The sequence below is a fragment of the Taudactylus pleione genome, unplaced genomic scaffold (genome assembly GCF_031769625.1).
Source record: "Taudactylus pleione unplaced genomic scaffold, aTauple2 ptg000036l, whole genome shotgun sequence".
Taxonomy (NCBI): Eukaryota; Metazoa; Chordata; class Amphibia; order Anura; family Myobatrachidae; genus Taudactylus; species Taudactylus pleione.
In genome coordinates this window covers 9440350-9463895 of record NW_028284438.1, presented here as the reverse complement: position 1 = coordinate 9463895, position 23546 = coordinate 9440350, and the positions used below count along the sequence as shown (strand labels likewise).

The window sequence follows — 23546 nt, the reverse complement described above, 5'->3', positions numbered from 1 at the left end:
AGTCCCTTACTTTGCCGAGGGCGCTCCGACCCCTAGATACACAGTCAGTATTTCGGTGGCGGTTTTCACCTGTTGGCATCCTGCTAGCCGGGATGCCTACTACATCCCCAAAAATGTCCCCTAATGGAGGGTACACTTCTCTATGGCTGCACAAAATGTTACACCCAAAATTGGCGTTGTCAAAGTAAGTATTGAGGACCAAGTGGTCGCCTTGCACAATTGCACCACAGAGAAACCATGGGCTACCACCCAAGAGATGCTCAACAATCTTGTAGAATGGGTCACCAGGCAATCTGAAATCAGGACTCCTTCCGAAACATAGGCTTGTAGGGAGGTCGCAGTCATCCATCTGGTCACCGACTGTTTAGTTGCAGGCCAAACTCTATTGGGCGCATCATAAAGCACAAGAAGGCTGTCCATTTTATGGTATACAGCAGATTTCTTCACATAGATCCGAAAGGCTATAACAATATCAAGAAGGCTCACAGCATCCCAGCTGATAGAAGATGTGTCGTTACTTAAAGCCAGAATCACAATAAACTGGTTATGAAAAAAAAAAGGTCTGGTGCGCAGAACCGTCATGTCTTTATGAAAAACAAGGACCGGTGACCCGCAAGATAGAGCAGCCAACTCTGAGACTCATCTTGCAAAGGTACTAACTTGTTAGTTATCAGGTTAGTCACAATGCTCTCACCATGTTAATACAGTAGGTTGAGTACTGACTTACTAGCTCATGTTCTGTGTCAATTCTCTCTAATACGTTCAGATAAACCCATTTATTTTAATTTCGAGTATGAGGTCTTATATATCACATTATTAAGTGTGGTGCATCTTTTGCTTGGTATGCAGAGGTCCCTGCGTCTTTCAGGGCAAAGTGAGCAGGAGACCCCTCCTCTGGGAACATGGAGAACCATGAGCGAGAGCAGTGGAAGCCACACCCCATCCCGTCCCCAGCAGAGGAGTTCAGAGAACTCTTCACATTACTATAGAACTGTCTGAGCACCAAACACAGAACCCCCCCCCCCCACCACCACCACCACTATACCATAGCAGAGGAGATATCTGTGGGAAATGCTGCTCAGAGGAGTCAGGGAGGAGCCGCAATGTCTAGCTCCTCCACCTGGGTCTCGGCTAGGAGGGCACCACAATGGGCCACGGGAGCTGGAATGAGAGTACCCTCCCCAGACGCACAGCAGAACAAAGCGGCCGGGTACAGGACCATAGCAAGCCCAGTCTCAATCACAGTAAGAGACATAGGACAACCTCTGTTCCAACTGAGGTCCCAGGAGCCGCGGCGCCTGTAGGTAACTCCCAGACACCCACAGTTTTCATGTCCGGGGACCTCCTCTCCTACTTGCTCTCCAGCAGTTCATAGCTGAACTCTGCTGCTCCTTGCTCAGCACCCTCTACGCCCCATGGTATCTAGTGTCCCCCTGATAGGATGCAAGAGAAATAAATTTTTCTAAAACCAGCATAAATTATATGGATGTAATATATTTACTAGAGGCAGTTTTTTGCTCTACACATTTTTATTTTCATATATAAAACACATTACAATAAAAAAACGCATAAGTTATATTAAAAATCTGCCAGTGAAAGCATACCACCTTCCACATCCCATCTGAATTCTGGGTAACCACACTTATTACAGAAATCATTGCAATAGGCCCTGCTTAGTTACCTAGATTACAATGGTGATGCAAAAATATTTTACCTAATACGAAGTGTATGATGTCCATTTACATAGATACATACATAACTCTGCATAAGGCAGTATATGATGTCCATTTACATAGATATATACATAACTCTGTATAAGGCAGTTTAAGTAGTAATGGTGGACTCTGCATATTTTCTATGACTTTATTTCCTACTTTATGGCTCTTAAGTAGTAATGGTGGACTCTGCATATTTTCTATGACTTTATTTCCTACTTTATGGCTCTAATAACACTTAAGAAAAATATTATATATTTTTTTTTACTATACACTATATAGTTAAGAACATCTAAATTATTGTTCTAGGTTTATGAATATCTTCTGTTATGTTACTACTTTTTGCAGTATAATAGCAAGTATCTGAAATCAGTATACTTGTCCTCCCATTTTTTCATAAATAGGGCCCGAAGCACTCACATTAAAAGACTTCCTTACAGATCAGTCAGGATAAACTTTGTTTTTATAGTCATGGTGTGTGTACTTAATAAGACAGTGCTTCACTAATTGTACATGATGCATGAAATTAACTTTTAGCATATTATTAGTGTGCCTGCTTTTATACTCAAAACATAATGAACTTGGGGTTTTATGTGCTTTAGATAAATAGTATAAACATTATAGGATTAATCTCTGTAATTGACATAGTCAAACTGGATGATCATACACAAACCTGAGACTTTCTGTATAACTTCATTGACCTCTTTCATGAAGACTTTCTGTACGAAAACTAGGTGGTTCAGAAGGTCAGTGGTGAGATTGTGTTCAAATGATCCAACCTGTCATTGGGATTGATCAAGTTTAGTGTCATGCTGTTTCACTCAAAGATTAGGGAATACAAAACATTTTACTGGGGAAATAAAATACACAACTTTTTTATTATTATTTAATGGCAGATAAATAATTACTACTAAAAAAAAATTCAATCATAAATATTATCTAGGGTAAAAACATTGAACCAACAGTTAACAATTTCCATTACAATTTTGCTGACAGGGCTTACAGACAGGGGGGCAAGTTGCTGTTGCATGTAAATGTCGGCAACGACATCAAACTCTCCCCACTCGCAGCTTGGACTTGCACATTGCAACCTTGCGGAAAATCACTCCAAGGGAATGGGACTTAGGGCCTGATTCAGACTTGGGAATAGAGTGAGATATCCCTCTCAACTGATCATCTTGGTGAAACCATGCTGCACTGCAGGTGGGGCAAATTTAAAATGTGCAGAGAGATTTAGATTTGGGAGGAGTGTTTCCAAACTGACATCTAAATTGTAGAGTAATAATAAAGCTGTGCAGTATTTGTGGGCTACATGCTAAAGCAACCAGTATTTACACTACATGCAAATTTTTTTTTATATATTTACACCCCTTGCATTGCAATATGGTTTGTTCAGGTTCACAGTTGAGAGAGATATCTCACTCTATTCCCAACTCTGAATCAGGCCCTTAGTCCACAACGACAATAAGGAAAACTCTGAAAAACAGAGTACCAAAAGGAAAATCAATCCCCTAGCTGGGTCTGGGAGACGAATGTCAAACACCCATAGCCCAGGGACAATGGATGCAGACAAGGTTCAAGACCCGACGATAAGATGACAGGCCACCATAAAAAGGGAGTCCCTGCCTGTCTAGGGCAGCTCCCACTTCAGTGCTGGTCATTGTAGCAAGACCTATGCAAGTACTACAGTCCGAGACACACAGCCTCCGGGTCCCTGGGAAAAATAAAGACGAAACCAAGCCTGTGACTAAGTTCAGGCCAGGGTAAAGATTCTCTCCAGTCAGAGGACCATGACAACTGTCCGGGCACTTGTACCCAGGGGCCAGAAACAACCAGGCCCATTGTGGACAACAAAAAAAAACCCCTCGGACATACCCCGAAGACCAGGAAAACTACACTATGCTGGGACTACGCGTGAAAACTCCACTGAAAAGGACTAATCCCCCAATGTGATACTCCCAAACTTGGAACTTGAAACTTCAGGTGTCTCGGAAAAATATACCACCAAGGAAGCACAGTGGAGAGCCACCCAGCCCCTCCGGACAAGTTCCAAGCTACTACTGTTTATTGCGGTCGCCTGTGGAACAGGCCCGCCCCAAAGGTTTGAACAGACAGTCAATGTCAGGGCCACAACCTCACCAAGGAGGAATAAAACCGACTTGAGCTAGGCTGACTGTCTATACCCAGTGCACAGTAGCGAACACAGTGTAGCAGAAAGGACCAGTAAATACACCTGGACATACAGGTGTGACACAGGCCAAGTTCCAAATGCTGAGAAGATTGCCCCCAAAAAATAGATCAGACAAGGTGACTAAAATAAACCTTACGTCCGAATCGAAAACCCGGCTCCAACTGAGAGAACAGTGGTGCTGATGTTACAAGCAGGTGTACTAGGTGCCCACCCATGTGGCGCAGAGGCACCCCCAGTATAAAGAGTTTGTATAGCAGGCCCACAGCCCTAAGAATGCAGGGTGGGTGCGCACATACTGCTGATTATCTGCAATAGAGAACCCTAGGTACAAGGCCAGAGCAGCCAAATGGATATCCGGTAAAGGACCTTGTCCATTTAACCGGGCCTATCACCCAATGTCACAGGCAGCTCTATGGTAACTGAACCTGGGACCCTGTGCTCCATACGACTGTCTGACGAGCCGCAACAGTGGCTCACAGCAATGGGGAAATAGAGACAGAACAGGCTATACCCTTCTAATACACTGTACATTTGACAGATATCATAATGAAGGACACTAAGGCACCTGATGCATAGTGTACACAACAGTACCTTGGATACTTGCACCTGGCTCCAGCGTCTATACCCTCAGAAAAAACTTAAGAGCACAAGCTGTGATGATTACAGTATGATTTACATACATTTATATATGCTCATGAACTTCGAGGCCACACTCTATGTACCCCGTTTAGGCAATACAGTATAGGAGGGATGACAGTGATAAATCTGTCATAGGGAGATCATGTAGAAGAAATAGACCGTCTCTACCAGCTAACACCTGAAAAAGTAACAGGAGAAGCAGCCATGACAACCCCCATTCTATAAAGGGGGAGAATAAACCTGTGGGCTAGAAACGAAAAACCCATGGCCAGGTCTGAGTGAGAGCTTAGTTTGCACCCAAGGCAGCTGCAGAACAATACAAACAACTACTACTGTAGCTAAAACCAGGCAAGGCAGTGTAACCTGATCCCTGTTGGCAAGGAGCCAACAGTCGGGTTTAGTGGGTGAGGGAAGAATGGCTCACAAACAACATGGAAAAGTATCCACCTTAAAGAAAAACTAATCTCACACACAGGGCTGCAGCCCTAAAGCTGGCCACAGACATAGCGATGTGCTGAAGATAAGCCGATGTGTACGATTTCCCGTGAAACTCTCCCCGGTAGCTCAGCACACGATCTCCACACAAGTTGTTGTCCAATCTTCAAATGATATCTCCTGCATCCAGACTTTCACAGTGCATCGGGTCCTAGATTGTCAGATCTGCCCTACTGTACGGCAGATCTGAAGATGCGATGTGCGACCAGCGGGGACGCGCATCGTTATCGTGAGTGGAGACTCACGATTAGGCCATATTTTACACGATCTGTCGTTCCAATGTGTCGGAATCGGCCAGATCGGGTAAAATATCGCTAGGTGTGTGGCCAGCATAAGAAAAACAGCCCAGCTTCCCTGGACACTTAAACACTGGGGACCACGGGTTGCAGAGGGGAGGTGCTCATCGGAGGAGCTACTCCCTTAAAGTTATAGTAGTCTGATTAAGTGCCAGCTCCTTCAGACCCTCAAGCAACCAGTGTCCCCTAGATCAGATGAAAGAAAAAAAAGGATTTGGTCATATATATATATCATCATCTTTTTTTTTTTTTTGTAGGAATGGGAGATAACAGCGCCAGAAGATACCACAATTCCTTACTAGAATCAGTGAAATAAAAAAAAAAAATTCTAATTATAAATAAATGTGTACAAAGATACGGGAAATATGTCCGATTTTGGATATGAAATGGTGTGTATACAGCACTCCCCTACAGTATGGGTGTCAGCTCAAACAGAAGAGGTGCAACAGTGGTAATCTGTTGCTGATAAAAAACATATAGAAATTGGAACTGTGTTAGAGAACCCAATATGCTAATATAACTATGTATATAAATATAGAATACGTGTAAAGTATTAAAAATTAATATTCAAAGTGCTGTGCGTCAAAATGTGCAATGATGCGGTAAATAAAAAACTAGATAACTTCAGTGTACTGTATACTTAAAAAAGGTATTAATATTAAATTCATACCATAAAGGTGCATAGTGCAAAATAAGAAACAATTGTCAATCTCCAGTATTTAGTATGCAGCAATATAAATATAAATAGGAATGTGAACAATAGTATTTAGTATGCAGCAATATAAATATACATAGGAATTATGTGAACAATAGATCAAGAAATAATTTAGGTTTAAAAAGACAATTTATTTAAGACAAATTTTAAGCATATGAGGTAGGGTTAGCATTCAGTAATCAGGTACTGAGCATGATGCTTTACACAGCATACATAAATTACATAAAACATCACATGTATTAGAAGAAGAATAAAAGGCTTATCTGGTAAAACAATAGTAAGTGCATGAAAGGTAAGAGGAGTCCCCAATGCGTTTTGTCTGGGTATCAGACTTCCCCTTTGATTAATTTTCAATACTTTACACATTTATTCTATATTTACACTAGCATATTGGGAGCTCTGACACAGTTATATATATATATATATATACACACATACATACACACACACACACAGTCAATACTTCCATGCCAACATCTGATTGGCAATGAGCAGATCTAAATAAAAAAATATCTGGTCACTTAATAACCACAATCTACCAGTAAGTATGTCACTGTCCATATACACAGTAACTGGGCTCAAATTGTTTTACTATGCTTAACCAAATGAGACACAGATCTGTTTGTTCTGTGCTCAAGCTAATGCTGGCCATACACGCTACAATTATCGGGACGATCCGCCCTATATCGGCGGATCGCCGCGATAATTGTAGCGTGTGGGGGGGGCGACCGAGGGTTAAATATTGCTCGGTCGGGCATGCTGGATTGTCCAGCATGCCCGTCCGATGCGATATTACCCGGTAAACTGTCGGCCGCATCGGGCAGTGTATGCCCAGCGCAGCCGACAGACAGACATTTCCTGTACTCCTTCCTACGGAAGGAACAGGGAAATGTCTCCTCCCCCAGGGCGGAGCGCGGATGTCGGGCTATACACTGTGAGATTTCTCTCACAGTGTATGCCGGCGACATCTGCGGCTGGCAGCCGGCCAGATAAAATGTATGTCGGTCTGACAGACATTTTATCTGGCTGTGTACGCCCAGCATTAGTCTCAGGATCTGCCGGAATGTGTGTAAAGTAAATGTTGCAAACACCAGTGATAGTGTCAATGGCATAAGCAGTTTACACGTCTCACCTCAGCCATGCAACGTAAATAGTTTCCTTGGAGATAGTAACCCTGCTTGGCAGGAAGGTCATCCATACTCCAGGCCTGATCTGAATAGGTGTCATGTTCTTCCATTATATATTTCCCATGCATGGTGACTGGAGGAAGATTGAGACTTGCTGAGGGGGGGATAGTTGACATGTCTGTAGAGGATACCTTTGAGGTGAATCGCAATCTGTGATTTGGCAGCTCAAATGTAAACCTTGTTTGGGCACCTACAATAAATATACAAAACACACTTTTTAGTTTACACAACCTCTTAATAAAACATCTTAATAAAATAGTTTGGTATAAGTTACAGTATCGAAAGAATAGATTTGCTTTAAAAATATTTTATATATATACGCTATAAAAATATCACACACATACACTTATCTTGTTACATTGGCACCTGTCAAGGAGTGGGATATTAGGCAGCAAGTAAACACTCAGTTCTTGAAGTAGATTTGCTGGAAGCAGGACAAATGGGCAAGCATAAAAATCTGAGTGACTTTAACAAGGGCCAAATTGTGGTGGCTAGATGACTGGGTCAGAGCATCTCCAAAACGGCAGGTCTTGTGCGGAGTTCCCGATATGCAGTGGTTAGTACCTACCAAGAGTGGTCCAAGAAAGGACAACCGGTGAACCGGCAACAAGGATCATGTGTGCCCAAGGCTCATTGATGCGTGTGAGGAGTGAAGGCTAGCCCGACTGGTCCTACCCCAGAGAGGAGCTACTGTAGCACAAATTGCTGAAAAAGTTAACGCTGCCTATGATAGAGGATGTCAGAACACACAGAGCATCGCAGCTTGCTGCGCATGGAGCTGTGTAGACGCAGACTGATCAGAGTTCCCATGTTGAACTCTGTCCACCACTGAAAGCACCTACAATAAGCACATGAGTGTCTGAACTCAACAATGGTCAATGGAAGAAAGTGGCCTGATCTGATTAATCACATCATGTGTGTGGCTGGGTGCTTGTGCATCGTTTACTTGGGGAAGAGATGGCACTATTGAAAGAAGGCAAGCTGGACGGAGGCAGTGAGAGGATCTGGGCAATGTTCTGCTGGGAAACCATTGGTCCTGGCATTCACCTGGATGTTATTTTGAAATGTACTACATACGTAAACATTGCTGCAGACCAAGTACACCCCTTCATGGCAATAGAATTCCCTTATGGCAATTGCCTCTTTCAGCAGCTTTTGACTTCAGTGTACATATATTATATCAAACACACTTACTTACACTTTAGTTTTGCCCAGAGAGGATATGCAGCTGCACGTGATGTGTCATTAGAGCCACAAACCCCGCTGCGCAAAGTCATGATTTGAGGGTCTATGGGGTGGGTAAGTGCCAAAATAATGCAAATCTATGAAAGGTGTAGTCAAAATATCTAAATTCTCATAGAATGCCTCAATTTTGCAGCAAAAAAGTTATCATAGTTATCTCTTTTAATGCTGTGTAATTTAGAGCCTCTTAACTTATGCTATAACAATGTGGTATGGAAATACCATATACTCTGACCATAACTCTTTAGCTAGATTGGTTAAAGCAGCAGAGAGAATCATTGGTCTGTGTTGCTAGGAGGAGCTCAGCAAAAACTAATAAGATCATTAATGATCCTAGCCACCCAGGCCAGTCCCTTTTTTCCTTATTGCCCTCAAAGAAACAATATAGATGTCTTAGATGCTATACTAGCAGGTTGATATTTGTTGTATTTTTTAATTATTTTACTGGAGCTGTGACATTGAATTGTAATTTCCTTTATGCATTTTTAATGTTGAAGTGACAAATAAATTCGATTGAATTTGTCCCGTCATCTCCCCATAGACCTACAAGTCGCGGCAATGCCATGAAGGACATAGTTAATTTGGGATTTTTGGAGGGTACTCAAACCCCCCCCTGCATGAACCACTGATCATACAGATTCCAGCTGGTACTACTAAAAACCATGTAGTGCCAATGTATGTCACTGCACAATTGCATTGGTTTATGGTATGGGTAGGTTCAAATAGGATGCTATCAGTTAGATAAAATATATTTACACACTACATTGTATATAAAGATACTAAGGAGCTGCTATAAATATTTTTAATTGTAATTTCCACATAAAATAACAGTGTATTTTAATTTTAAATTAAGGTTTTTTTCTAGATGGCAATGTCTGAAAATATCCCTTGTAAATTTATTATTTTGTTCCAAAAGCTACAGTAGCAGGAGTGCTGATCTCCTCAGTCTTTCTTGAACAGAATACTACTAGCATTAATACAGACTATTAACAGAGTACATGTAGTGGTAACCAAAAGGTCAAATAAAGGGAAAAAATACTCATAGGTCCAAATGTAATAGCCTGTGGGTTGTGGAAAGTGCCAAAGTTTTGTTGATTTATGTCACGGATAAATCGACAATAGAACAGCACTTTCGGCAACCTGCAGTCTATAACATTTTGCCCATAGTTACAGAAAATAATGACTTAATATTCTGACACTTACCTGTCATTCCATGACTTCTCATTCTTCCCATTTTATATTCTGCTTTAAGTGACGGCAAAAGTGCAGCTCCTATAGCAATGCCATCCAGCATTGCACTGAACTTAAGGACAATAGGCTTCTTCTCCAGTCCTTCAGGTAGTTGGGGAAATACATTGGTTTCAATTGGAGTTTGGTTTACACTTGTGGGGGTCTTCTCAGAAAGTAAAGGAGTTGCAACATCCTCTTTAGGAGGGGGCACCCTGTGAAAAAGATCCAACTGTAATGATCAAAGCTGAAGATACAACATTTCCTAAGTGATGCATTGTTTAAGTCATTATAGGTATTGACAGACAGACAAACTAACAGTTCAAAAGGCTCAAGTCCTGTTACATGTGAGCTGCTATTATGATCTCTCTCATACTACTATTACGGTGCTTAGACATGCTGACAGTCCATAATAAACTTGGAAATAAGTTATGAAAAGGGGGTAAAAAGGACAGCCAATGACAATTTTTCAAAGTATTAAGGCAACAACAAATAAGTAACTATGCACCAGATGGGATGTAATTTAAATCCCAGCTGTCGGGGTCCCGGCGCCGGAATCACGACACCAATCAGAATCTCGGCGCCAGCATCCCGACGCTAAGTATTGGGGTTAGCTGGAGAGTTAGAATTAGGCATTAAGGGGGGGGGGGGGGGGGGTCAGGGTTAGGATGCAGGGGGGAGTGGGGTGGCGTGGGATAGATTTTAGGGGTAGGGATAGGATAATTACCGATAGGTTTTGATATCCCAACCCTGTCTGGATTCCGGTATCGGGATTCTGATCGCCAGGATCCTGAACGCCGGCATCCATACCCAACCCCACCAGATCACCCCCTCTATTGTAAAAGTTTATCAAATGTACAGTAATCTGTGTTTCTCATTCTATTACACACAGTATATACAATACAACTCACTATATAGTAGATATGCAAATATCATGAACAAATAACAAGATTCTTCCTCTGTTAGTTTCCAATGCATTCATATGAGCATCTCTGTTATTTTACTGATAACAATGTGCTAGTTTAATTTATTATATAGTGGAAACTCTAGTCTTATCTTGTTTCTGGGCAACATCTAAAGGAGCAGCAAATGATCATGAACAATGTTTGAATGTGTAATGTGCATATGGTGACTCACACAGTGGATGGCTGCCGGATGAGGTCTGAGATCTGCTTGGAGAGTTGGTGGGAGCTGCGCACCATCATGCTGTGCAGTGTAGCTGGGTGCTGTGGGATGTTTATGCTGATCGCTCCTACTTTGAACACAGCAGCGTTGCTTGTCCTCAGGCCTCTTTGGGCACTATAGAGAGCCTGGGATTTTGCAATGCTGCACTTGACCACCGTCCTGGATAAATATAAATGACAGATTTAAAACATTTATTTTGTGCATCTTTCCAACTATGTAAATGTGAAATAATAGACACATTGCACATCGAACGTACACATGCGTTATCTACACTCATGCTTGTTTCTTTAAGCTCACAGAGATGACAAGGTACAGCAACTAAAGCTTCACAATGAACAGTATTTAATGTTGACATTATTAAAAGAATTATAACTATTATCTACTTTCTATTCGTACACGTGGAACAGCACTGATATTTTCAATGCTTGTATACAAATGAAGGAAATTCTAGATTAGAATCTCTTTCAGCAGTAGAGGTTTATTAGCACTTAATAATAGAAGTCCCACATCCAAGTGAAATTCCCTTTTGGCTCCCTATTCCCTGTACACTGGCAAGACTGTCTCTTTATAACCTAGTGCCATTGATGATAGTAATGCAATGCTGGATCCTGTAACAATAGGTATTTACTACGGCCAATGAGCTCCAATCCCCTAACCAGTCATAGATTACCTGTATGTTTGTTTTTTGTTTATAAAGAATTGCACAGATACATTCTAATGCTGGGTCCACACTGGCAATGTGTACCAGCGATATGTCTGTGAACGATATCACTACGGCTGTGCTGCACATCCGATGGCAGATGACAGATGGTTGTTCAGAGTGCAACCATCATCTGCAGATATATCGGAAGATCGAGTTAGGCGTGTACCCAGCTTTAGTTAGCAAATGGTAATAGTAGCAAGGCTGCTACACTTGTAGTGTTTATTAAGAAAGCTGGAGATCAAGACTGTTGCTATGTAACCGAGATAACATTATGACATTTATTGTAATGCAAAATGCAATCAGGCTTTCTCTAGCAAAAATCCACATTTAGACTCTGCACGGATGATAATCTGTTGAGATCATGAGTTTTAAAAGATGGTCCCAAGTAGTTATTAAATTCTAGTCCAGCTTTAGTAGCTCATGACACACTGCTGATACATCATTTCATATATTCAAGCTACAAAATGACGCTACGGAATCAAAATACTTACCCAGGTTTAATTCTCTAATTTCTAAATGACTTACTACATTTGTGTTTGTATAAAAAGAAAATAAATCTTGCTGAACAGGCCAAACCATTACATGCCATAGAAATAAAATTACTGAAGGAGGAGTTCATATAAAGCACATAACAAACACGTCACAAGGTCACAACCACTAAACAAGTAATTATCAAGACATACAGAAACTCTTGTTTGGCTGTGCTTGTTGGAGATGTAGGGAAATCCTCCAGTCTAAAGATGAAAGTTCAAGAGAAAGCAAGAAGAAAACAAACATAAATCAGTCATGCAACACTGGTGTGTTAAATACTGCAAACCCAACAATATGACTGAAGGTGGGCAAAGCTTATGTTTCAAATTTCACTGTGTGTCAGATGGCTGAATTCAAACTGCATGGCCTTTTCCAAGCACCACAGTATTTAACAAGAAATAGAGACTCTCCATCTTAAAGCCGCAATCCCATAAAAGTAGTTCTTGTTTTTTGTTTTTAAACATAAATCACTGTGGAAAGCTGTAAGAAACAGCTTTGTAATTTTCTTTTCTCATTTATTTTTTTAGTGATTTATAATTTGCCAGATTTTCCACATTACCATGTGAATGCCACTATCGCACCAGTTACATGGCACATGATGTATTTAGGATCTGGTACTCTCAAATCGGTGTTCAGTTTTCACTGTAATCCTCCCGCTTCCTTCTCTCCCTCTGCAATCTCATGACAAGCTGACACAGCATGAGAGCTTATGTCCGTGACAGGCATCTATAACTGTATACCTCCAGAGTGATTTTGAGAAGGAGATGATTTATAGGAGGATGCAAGAGAAAAACTGTTATTAGTTGTTTAAAAGGTAAGTAACTTGCTATTTAAAAAAATAAAAATATGAGGGATTACTTCTTTAAACCTGATCAAATTAAAATATGTGTGCCAATGACAAAGTATCCCAAATTCTGGTCCAAACACAAAATCTGTTCTCTAAGCCTCTCCAAAATTGTTAAAAAAGTGTCAAGAACCTGCTCTGAACTATATGAACTAGCAGAAATTTAAAAATGTGCATTCTATGTTTAAACTAGTAACTATTTTATGTGATAACGTAGGTCTAGTACACTTTAAAATTGCAAAACAGTTGCAAATTACAATTACCATGAGTATCAAAAAGTAAAGGAGATGATTGACTATGGCATATTAATATCTTAAAACGATTGCATTAATTTCCCTTAAAATAGTTTGAAAATGCAAATGACAACTGATTCGATTGGTACATGTGAGAAAAACTATTTTTTAGGATCAAACATTTATCAGGCATAATGTTATTCTAAATGCATGTGTATTACACATGCTCAGATCAAAAACAATTAATCTAGTAATTCTCTTTAATGCATTTTACTGCAGAAATGTATCCAATTCCAACTATCAAAGTGTCATATTGAAGGCTATACAGCACATTTTAGCAAGTCAAGTGAATATATGAAGAAAAATAGCATTTTTTGTCAGTTTACTGTACCTTTGAATTCTTCTCTCTTAAGCAGGCTGGGGAACACTGGACAATGGGATTGTAGGTTGGGGCTGGCACTAAAACTGAAGCTTCAAATCCTATGCTCCTCCCCCTTGAAATCCCACAATTCCAGTACTTCTTTAAAAGAGTCCGTAGAGGAGTAGCAGGAACCCCGTCAAATTATTAGAACCAAACAAACCAGAAGGGAAAAGACCAGTCAAGACACTCGGTCTGGTGGCGACCAAACGGATCCAACGAGCAAGAGTCTGCTGAGTAGCTTGCAAACTATGTTCATGTGCGTCAGAAGAAACCTCCAGAGAACAGTGCGGCGTACCAAGAAGACGTATTCCAAGGAAACTGCAGAGCTCAGCATAACTAACAGAGCCAGATTATCCTAGTCCTGGGAATCTGCCAAAGGAGGAGGAATCGGAAGGACAATATTCTGGTGTAAGTACAATGCTGAAATCCTGTACGGAGAACCCCACAAGCTTCATGGGAGACAAGAAAATGCAGCTTCCAACATTAAACACAGAACTATGCCAAGGGAAGGCAATAGCCCTATAGAAGACCAGCTTCCAAGCAACTAACTGAAGATCCACTGAACACAATGACTCCAATGGAGCCTGTGTGAGAGCTGATGAGACTAGAGTAAGCTTCCAGTAACCTGTGGACGAAACAGTTGCTAAATAAGCAGCACACCTTGTAAAAGCGTTTTGGACCCTCAGAAGAAAAAACAACGCTGCTGGGAAGAAAATGACAGAGCCAAAGCCTGTAAAGTCACAAAACAAAGTAGTGAATCTACCTCCAAACCCCCCAGAGGGAAGGCCAAGAAATGTGAGAGGCGAAAACTTGTAACAGTTACAACAGAAGAGATAGTTTACAAACCCAGAGGTAAGCACAAGATGGAAATGGAGTCCAGGCTCGCAGCCTGGTGTGGACCACGACAGAGAAAAACCTGCAACTTTCTCACTCTCTCATGAAAACCAACCTGGAAAAGTGTCCTTGTAGAAATGGGTCTAGTTGCAGGATGATACAGACTGGACGAAGTGGAAGACGGCACCCCGGACCTGCCGACCTTGGGAGAACGTCTGTGTATCATGACCAGCGTAGACAGTCTGGAGCCACTAGGATTACCCTCACTCGGGAAGCCTCAATGCCACTGGAGACCTAAGATAAGAGAACAGTGGGGACGTCTGAAACAAATGTCCTGGATAAAAAATTCAACGGAACAGTCAAGGCGGCTACTTGCAGAAGCCAGTGGATATCAGGATCCTATACCAAACTGTGGAGCCTTGCAAAAATGCCAAGAGGCCATGAGATCCCCACGCCCGAACGATAGGAAGACAACTGAAATGAGAGAACCCTGCCCTGGGTTACACATGGTTCTGCTGAGGTCGTCCACTGTCTCACTACCAGTATGACCACCACTGAGAGAGATGGAACAAGGGTCTACGCTGCGGAAAGACCTCGGCCTGGCCGCCACGCTCTTGTGGCTGCCGGAAGACGTACATATGCCGCATACAGGTCGGTGTCCAACTAACTGCGACCATATGGACGGTGAGGACGGACAGGGCCCCCAATAGAGACAGAACAATGGCTTACAGCGCAAGTCGAACAAACAACAGCCTGAGCCATTGTGGATGGTGACCCAAGGCCTCGGAGCCGAAACGCAATTTCATGGCACCTCAGCCCAGGAGACTCACAGCTGTTGTCACAGTGAGCGAATCCGAAAGGCCCAAGGATTGGACCTTGAGGAGGAGAACGGAAATCTTCCACCAATGGAAAGTGACTGCCGTCAGACAGAACGGGAAGTGAGACCCGAGAGATACAGAGCAACCCCGTCAAGTTTGGAGAATTACCCACTGGGACTCCCATGAGTAGAAGCTGGTCCACTGAATAGTCCATAAGTGAAGACCAAAATGCCCAATAACAATGTTCCACAAGGTCAATGGACGAGGCGCCGACCAAAACTTTGACCAAGGTCAGTAGAGTCCATCCACTGTCTGCCGCAAGAAAATCACTGCTGGACAGAGGTGTCGGAGGCAACCCCCAGAACTGAAGGCACAGACAAAGAAACAAGGGAGACCTAGGAAAAGTCGGAATACAGCACTGATCCAAAAGTACTTGCAACAAGCGACCTAGGAAGGTCCATACCTGTGGAGCCAAGGTAACCTTCACAAGCAGAACCACAGAAGAGGGACAAATTATGATACATTCTGTGCGCCCTATACGCAGCAGCATCAACTGTATTATGTTGCAAACAGTAGGGCACGGAATAGACATGGGACCGAGTCGATTAATCACTGAAGAAATAAAACGACCAGCCCAAAATGGATTCTGAAGACATGCATTCCAGACATTAGCTTTTGGCCTCATTGCTGTGGATCCCTGATCGGAAGGAGTTCATGCGAACTGAAGAGACAAGAGCGGCTGGAATGAGCCGTTAGGCATATGAACTAGGAAGGATATAGGACCCCAGTTTTCGTACAGTACCTGCGGCGGAACTGAAGAAAAAACATGTCGGCTGAGAGTGGAGTGATAGCATGGCCCAAGAAAATACTGCCACAGCTAGAGGTCAAAGCTGTCACCTCATGCTTTGTAGTCAGATAGCTTACACATAAAACCATTTGCTGCTATCACGTTCGCCGCTTCCTGGGGAAGAGCGATGTGAAAAAACAATAAAACAACGCCCTGATGGCGGACCTCTGAGGTCCCAGAGGGAACCATAGAGAAAGATGCCAAGCACCCTGCTGCCTCAAGACATCACTCAGCGGTCAATGAACTGAAGCAACCGCCCTACCACTTGCAAGTGAACTGGGTAGAGAGACATGCTGTTAGGCCCTAAGCTTCCTTGGACCCCTGGCCCCAGTATTACTAAAATCTGCCCCCGGAAATCAAATCGGGGAAGAATCAGCTTGTGTCAGACTGGCCTTCCAATGATCCACGACCTCCATAGAGGAGCAAAAACTTGTAAAACGTGGACACATCTCAATTTCAATCCTTTCCATCTCACATTTACCAGTGTATACAGTTCACTCTCTATTAATTTTCTGGATATCACCCTCTCCATAGTAAGTGGAGAGATCTCCACTTGTACCTTTCAAAAAGAAACTGACTCATATAATTTTATTCCGTTTAATAGCAACCATTATCGCAAATGGCTGCAAAATATACCTGCAGGACAGCTACGTCGTATACATAGAAACTGTTCCAATAAAGAAGAATTTAAACAACATTCTAAGAAACTAATCAACGCATTTAAAGACAAAGGATATCCCGAATCCCTTTTAGAAAACTCTTATAAGAAAATGATCACCAATGACAGAAATTCATATTTTAACTTTCAAAAAAATAAAGATATCGATAAAGATCAGAATTATAATCATGCTATTAAGTTTATTGTTAGGTGTAATTCAGCAGCCAAAAAAATCAAAACTATTATACACAACAACCAAAAGATCCTTATGGGTGATCCTCTATTAAAATCTGACATAAAAACAGGTACTAGAGTCATTTTCAAAAAAGCAAAAAACTTGAGAAACTTCTTAGCTCCGTCGTTTCTTAAACCCAATCGAGACAAAATAGGACAACATACGTGGTTAAATACAGACATCACGGGCACTTACAAATGTGGTTCCAATAGATGTATCACATGTGATTACATCTCACATAGAACCAAAGATTACGTATCTACAGTAACCAAAGAAATCTTTCACATCAAGACATTCATAAATTGTAATTCCACATATGTAATATATCTCCTTCAATGTGAGTGCAGTGCACAGTACATCGGTCGTACCACACGCAAATTGAAAGACAGACTATTAGAACACAGAAGGAATGTTATTAACAAGAAAACAGAACATTCCGTTTCAAGGCACTGCATTGAAAAACACCAAGGGGATTTTAAATGTATACAAATTATAGGTATAGAACACATAACAAGTACAGCTAGAGGAGGAGACAGATATTCTCATCTTTGTCTTCGAGAAACCTACTGGATTCACAAAATGCGCACTCTATACCCCGAGGGTCTTAATGAGATGGCGGAGGTGGATTTTGATATATAGCCCCTATTTCTACCGCAGTTCCATGTGGGTTTTTGGGACCATTACATTACCACACCAGATCATCATCATAGGAAAACTATTCCCTCTAATCAGTGACCTTATAATATAAACCTTATTTATGATTTTTCTATTATATTTATATTTTTACACCTCATAATTTGGATATACTCTGTGTAACTGACATAACAGATATTATGGAATATTATATTTTATTTTATTTTATTATTGTTGTCTCATCTAACTCTCATAATAATAAATATGTGAGAGATAAGAAACTGTATATATAAATGTTTGGATTATAAAAGTGTTCATTTATATAGCTATTTAGAGTTGGGTTCAAGTAATCATACCTTAGAAATAAGACCAACTACAAGTCCTTCTTACACATATATTCCCATTTTTATTTATTTTTTATTATTTCTACTTTGTCTTTATAATTTGGTTTTATATCTTGTTTTTTATGCATTTATTTCATTTATTTATTTACTTATTCAATGGTTTCCATGATCTATAAACACGTAAGGGTTATGAGATCATAACACAAGCAAAAGAGCAAAATCGTTTATTTATTTGATAAAACAACAGTTTTGGATGATATCAGATGAAATAACTTAAGATCATCTTTACACATATAAAAATATGATCTCAGATAAGCTCTGATTTTCCAACAACCACTATGGACATAAAAGATTGTAAATAACTCTTCCAATTGTGCAGGATATATGAAAGATCAAATTAAATGCACCTGATTGACATTGCTTGAACTTTCCAGCTGATAAAGATTCTCATTATACTAATTAAAAGAAACAGAATAAAAGGGTTAAATCCCTCTTTCCCAGCATGCTCCTGACGAAGGTGTGTAGACACACGGAAACGCGTTGAGAAAATACAGCTGGACTTGTGGCATCTGACTTTCCAAGCCATAATCTTTACACCCTGAGCAGACCAAACATCCAGACCTTATACGGTTCACCACCCTCTCCAATAGAGGGATTCCGGTCACCACACAAACCGGCACGAAGCCCTTATCGGGAACCACGTCTATCCACTGTGACTGCAAAGCACCCGCTCCCAAGTGAGTGTATAACCAAGCCGGCCGGCGGCTCCGTCAGCAGCTACACAATACCTGACACTGAACAGAGCAACACCACTGAGAGATCCCATGTTGAGAGGGAGAAAGTCCTCTAATTACTAACGGGCACATGAAGGTATATGCTGCAGCCACTGGGATATATACACAGCAATATACGTGGAATTTTGACTTTTTTGATCTGCAGATCACAGACTGACCTACCAGCCAGGAATCGGGTGAGCTTACTGCATGTTGCAGAAACTTAGCAACAATATACCAAAGTGTTGCACATTTTTAAACAAATTGCCACAGATACAGCATATCTAAATATAAGAGGAACACTTGTTTTTCACCTGACACTAACCCAATCAGGAAAATTGACTACACCCATTAAATCTTTTTCCTTTTTTTTCCGATATTAACTATATGTTTTATATATATATATATATATATATATATATATATATGTCTGTATTTTTACTGTAGGAACAAATATATGTTCCATACAGGTATTATATATTTGTATGAGATTGTTTGATTAAAATATTTTTACATTGTATACTCAAGTATGATTTATAATATACATATCAAGTGTGAATAATTGAGCGCAGCCAATTTTGTTTCTATCAGGTTTTGAAGTAATTGCACAATTTCTTCTTTTTGGCAGCAGCCTTTCTTTACACTTCAGATCATTTAGGAAGCGCTATTTTCTACAGTTTTTTCCTTTGTAACGTGGACACCTCCGTTGGGACGGTCACTGGCAGAAAAGTGCTTTCCCAACCGGTGGTGATTATCCAGGTTTGGCCAAAAGAGAACATCCTTGCCAAACAGAAGATAGTATAAGGAACACTCTGGTAATGAATGTGCATGCAAAGTGCAGAGCCAAAGGGCCCTTCAAGCCAAACCTGGCGTAGCTGAAGCTTGAAAGTTACCTGTGCTACAGCCTGACTGGCCTCCCACACAGAGCCTGTCATGAATGTCCTGCCAAGTCAGCAGGGAATCCCAGGGCAAATCACTGTGAAGCCCCTCGATGAATACGTAAGCAGAAGTGACTATAGCTCATGCCACCGATGTCGAGGCTTACCAAGGCCGGATAACGACCCTAGAACCTATCAAGACAGGCCCGAGACAACCCTCCAAGGTCTAGCTAGTGGATCCCTACCAGACACTGAGCCCTGCACATGAAGGGCATGTGGTGATCTAAACAGCTACCGCAGCAACTACTGTGAGAGGGGAGTCTACTTGGATATTTAATCCGCTGTAAGCTAATGTGCGAGGAAAGGAGCCCTGTATATCCGGCTTCTCCTAAGCCTCCCTGAGGAGACCGGAGAGTTTGACGTAGGGAAAGTAGTGTCTTTCCGTTGCCAGCGCTTGGACAGACTCACAGCCACCAGTTGGGAATCCATATATAAACCTCCTAGAGAGTGGCGCATAGCAGTAATGAATCGAAAAAGGACAGCAGGTCCTTACCCTTTGAAACAGGGCAAAAACTTGTCAGTTCCTGCACATGCGAAACGTCTAATGGGGCCCTGGAAGAGGGAAGACGCCTCCAAGTCCACTCTCCACCTGCGCCTCGCACAGCAGAAGATTCCTGAAAAAGTGCGCAAGGTTCCTGACGTAAATCATGACGCCGTACACTGCAAAGCATACAGCCAATGCGGGACATACCTCGGCTGGGAACTTAAACCTATAGAGAAGAAAAGAAGCCTGCACCAGAGATGAGGAATACCCTAGCCTAAACTTGGTCTCCATGTGAAGCACCACCAACTTCACTAGGGCATACACCGATCTGCTGTGAGTCCCAGCCCACGAACACTGAAATTATGGGATTGCAGGGGGGGAGGAGCATTGCATTTAAAGATACAGTTTTATTAAATGCCAGCTCCAGTCCCAACCTACAATCCCATTGTCCAGTGTTTCCCAGCCTTGCTGCAAGAGAAAGTTCTTAGTTATGACATAGAACATTAGGCCTGATTCAGATATGTACGCAATACCGATATTTACGAAGTTAGAGATTATAGGCCTACTGCGCATGCATCTTAGCAACAATGTGCATGCACGGCGACTGAATTGCAATCAAATGTGACTATGATTGTAATGAGGATCTATTCGAGACTGATTGACGGACAAAGGCCATTTTGTGGGACCTAACAGGAAGTGGCGATGAAAACCCGGGGTTCAGTGACTGTAATCGGGGCATGTATCTGCCTACATCTGGGATCACGTAAGCAGAACATATGGTGCCGTGTTTCATTTCTCGCACCCATTCTACATGACCATAGGATTACTTATACGGACAAATATCAAAGGATCTGCGACCTCCACAGTATGTTTGTACACACTTGCTTGGATCTGCAAAGCCAGTAGAGGGCGTCTCAGTACATTTCCAGGCGGCTGAATGTATTACTTCGCACAGCAACTGTGATTGCATTAGCATACATACTGTATCTGAATCAGGCCCATAATCTGTTAATGGTCATTTTACATGCATATCATGGGACCAGCAATGCATTTTAAGCTTGACCTATGTAAGAATCTAAGGTTACAAGGCAGTAAGAAAAAGAATTTAGAGTTTACATTTTTAAAATGATGAAACGATGCTAGCAGCTAGCACACTTATATTCACAGAAATTACCGCAACAAGTTTGTACACCAAGAGTACATGGCTAGAGATCTGTAAGAATTTGACATCTACATGTATTGCAGGTCCCACAACTGTTACAATCTCTGGCAGTGCAAAACAAGAGCATTCAGAGTAAAAAAAGAAGTGTGCTTAAGGCAGTATATAGTGCATCCGGAAAGTATTCACAACGCTTCACTTTTTCCACATTTTGTTATGTTACAACCTTATTCCAAAATGGAATAAATTCATTTTTGTCCTCAAAATTCTACACACTTTGGTAACTGGGATCAGCAAACAACATTCAGAGGATGGATTCTAGGGTTAGTTCTTATCTATAGGTCACAGGAATTCAGCAGGTTTACATTTCTTTACCTATATAATGGCTATGACAGGCCGCTGTTATTTACACTCAATATTTACCACATCAAATATTGAAATAAATTGTGACCACCTTATAATAAATAAACAAAATAACGCACACTGAATTATCAGAAACAATACTTTGATAAATTCTGATAAATTTCATGTCTCTGGAGTGTCTAAGTCACTTGTACATAGAGAAAAATAAAAACATAATGTAATATTGCATAGATAGTTTTTTCAACCTGTGATATTCAAACCACCATGCAAATTCAAGGGTGATGAATAGAACCAAATACTATATTCTTAACTCTACACAGAAAGTCTGAGAACCAAAGAAGAAAGTCACATACACCTTATTGTTAATGGGGTATATTTCCTCTGTAATCTGCTTACTCTTTATCCACTAGAAGCAAGGCTCATCATATGGATACACTGTTGGTGAATTCTTTCTTATGCTGGCCATACACGCTGCAATTATCGGGACGATCCGCCCGATATCGGCGGATCGCCGCGATAATTGTAGTGTGGGGGGAAGCGACCGAGGGTTAAATATTGCTCGGTCGGGCATGCTGGATTGTCCACCATGCCCCGTCCGATGCGAAATTTACCCGGTAACTGTCGGCCGCATCGGGCAGTGTATGCCCAGCGCAGCCGACAGACGGACATTTCCTGTGTTCCTTCCTACGGAAGGAACAGGGAAATGTCTCCTCCCCCGGGGGCGGAGCGCGGATGTCGGGCTATACACTGTGAGATTTCTCTCACAGTGTATGCCGCGGACATCTGCGGCTGGCAGCTGGCCAGATAAAATGTCTGTCGGTCTGACAGACATTTTATCTTGCCGTGTATGCCCATTATTACTCTTTATCCACTAGAAGCAAGGCTCATCATATGGATACACTGTTGGTGAATTCTCTCTTACTCTTTATCCACTAGAAGCAAGGCTCATCATATGGATACACTGTTGGTGAATTCTCTCTTACTCTTTTATCCACTAGAAGCAAGGCTCATCATATGGATACACTGTTGGTGAATTCTCTCTTACTCTTTATCCACTAGAAGCAAGGCTCATCATATGGATACACTGTTGGTGAATTCTCTCTTACTCTTTATCCACTAGAAGCAAGGCTCATCATATGGATACACTGTTGGTGAATTCTCTCTTACTCTTTATCCACTAGAAGCAAGGCTCATCATATGGATACACTGTTGGTGAATTCTCTCTTACTCTTTTATCCACTAGAAGCAAGGCTCATCATATGGATACACTGTTGGTGAATTCTCTCTTACTCTTTTATCCACTAGAAGCAAGGCTCATCATATGGATACACTGTTGGTGAATTCTCTCTTACTCTTTATCCACGAGAAGCAAGAATCATCATATGGATACACTGTTGGTGAATTCTCTCTTACTCTTTATCCACGAGAAGCAAGAATCATCATATGGATACACTGTTGGTGAATTCTCTCTTACTCTTTTATCCACTAGAAGCAAGGCTCATCATATGGATACACTGTTGGTGAATTCTCTCTTACTCTTTATCCACTAGAAGCAAGGCTCATCATATGGATACACTGTTGGTGAATTCTCTCTTACTCTTTATCCACTAGAAGCAAGGCTCATCATATGGATACACTGTTGGTGAATTCTCTCTTACTCTTTATCCACTAGAAGCAAGGCTCATCATATGGATACACTGTTGGTGAATTCTCTCTTACTCTTTATCCACTAGAAGCAAGGCTCATCATATGGATACACTGTTGGTGAATTCTCTCTTACTCTTTATCCACTAGAAGCAAGGCTCATCATATGGATACACTGTTGGTGAATTCTCT

General features: G+C 41.5%; 1 protein-coding gene across 13 annotated transcripts in view; it reads right to left on the bottom strand.

Moving 5' to 3' along the window:
• Nucleotides 1-23546, bottom strand: part of BLTP1 (bridge-like lipid transfer protein family member 1) — a 341411-nt gene that overhangs the window by 101002 nt on the left and 216863 nt on the right. For 12 of the 13 annotated variants that reach the window (XM_088452258.1, XM_088452264.1, XM_088452266.1 and 9 more), the window contains 5 exons: nucleotides 12279-12329; nucleotides 10845-11051; nucleotides 9684-9922; nucleotides 7184-7428; nucleotides 2389-2494 (listed from right to left, as the gene is read on the bottom strand). In XM_088452258.1, the coding sequence (XP_088308384.1) occupies nucleotides 2389-2494; nucleotides 7184-7428; nucleotides 9684-9922; nucleotides 10845-11051; nucleotides 12279-12329 (848 nt within the window). The remainder of the gene's footprint in view (nucleotides 1-2388; nucleotides 2495-7183; nucleotides 7429-9683; nucleotides 9923-10844; nucleotides 11052-12278; nucleotides 12330-23546) is intronic. The other variant, XM_088452262.1, reaches the window with a different exon arrangement.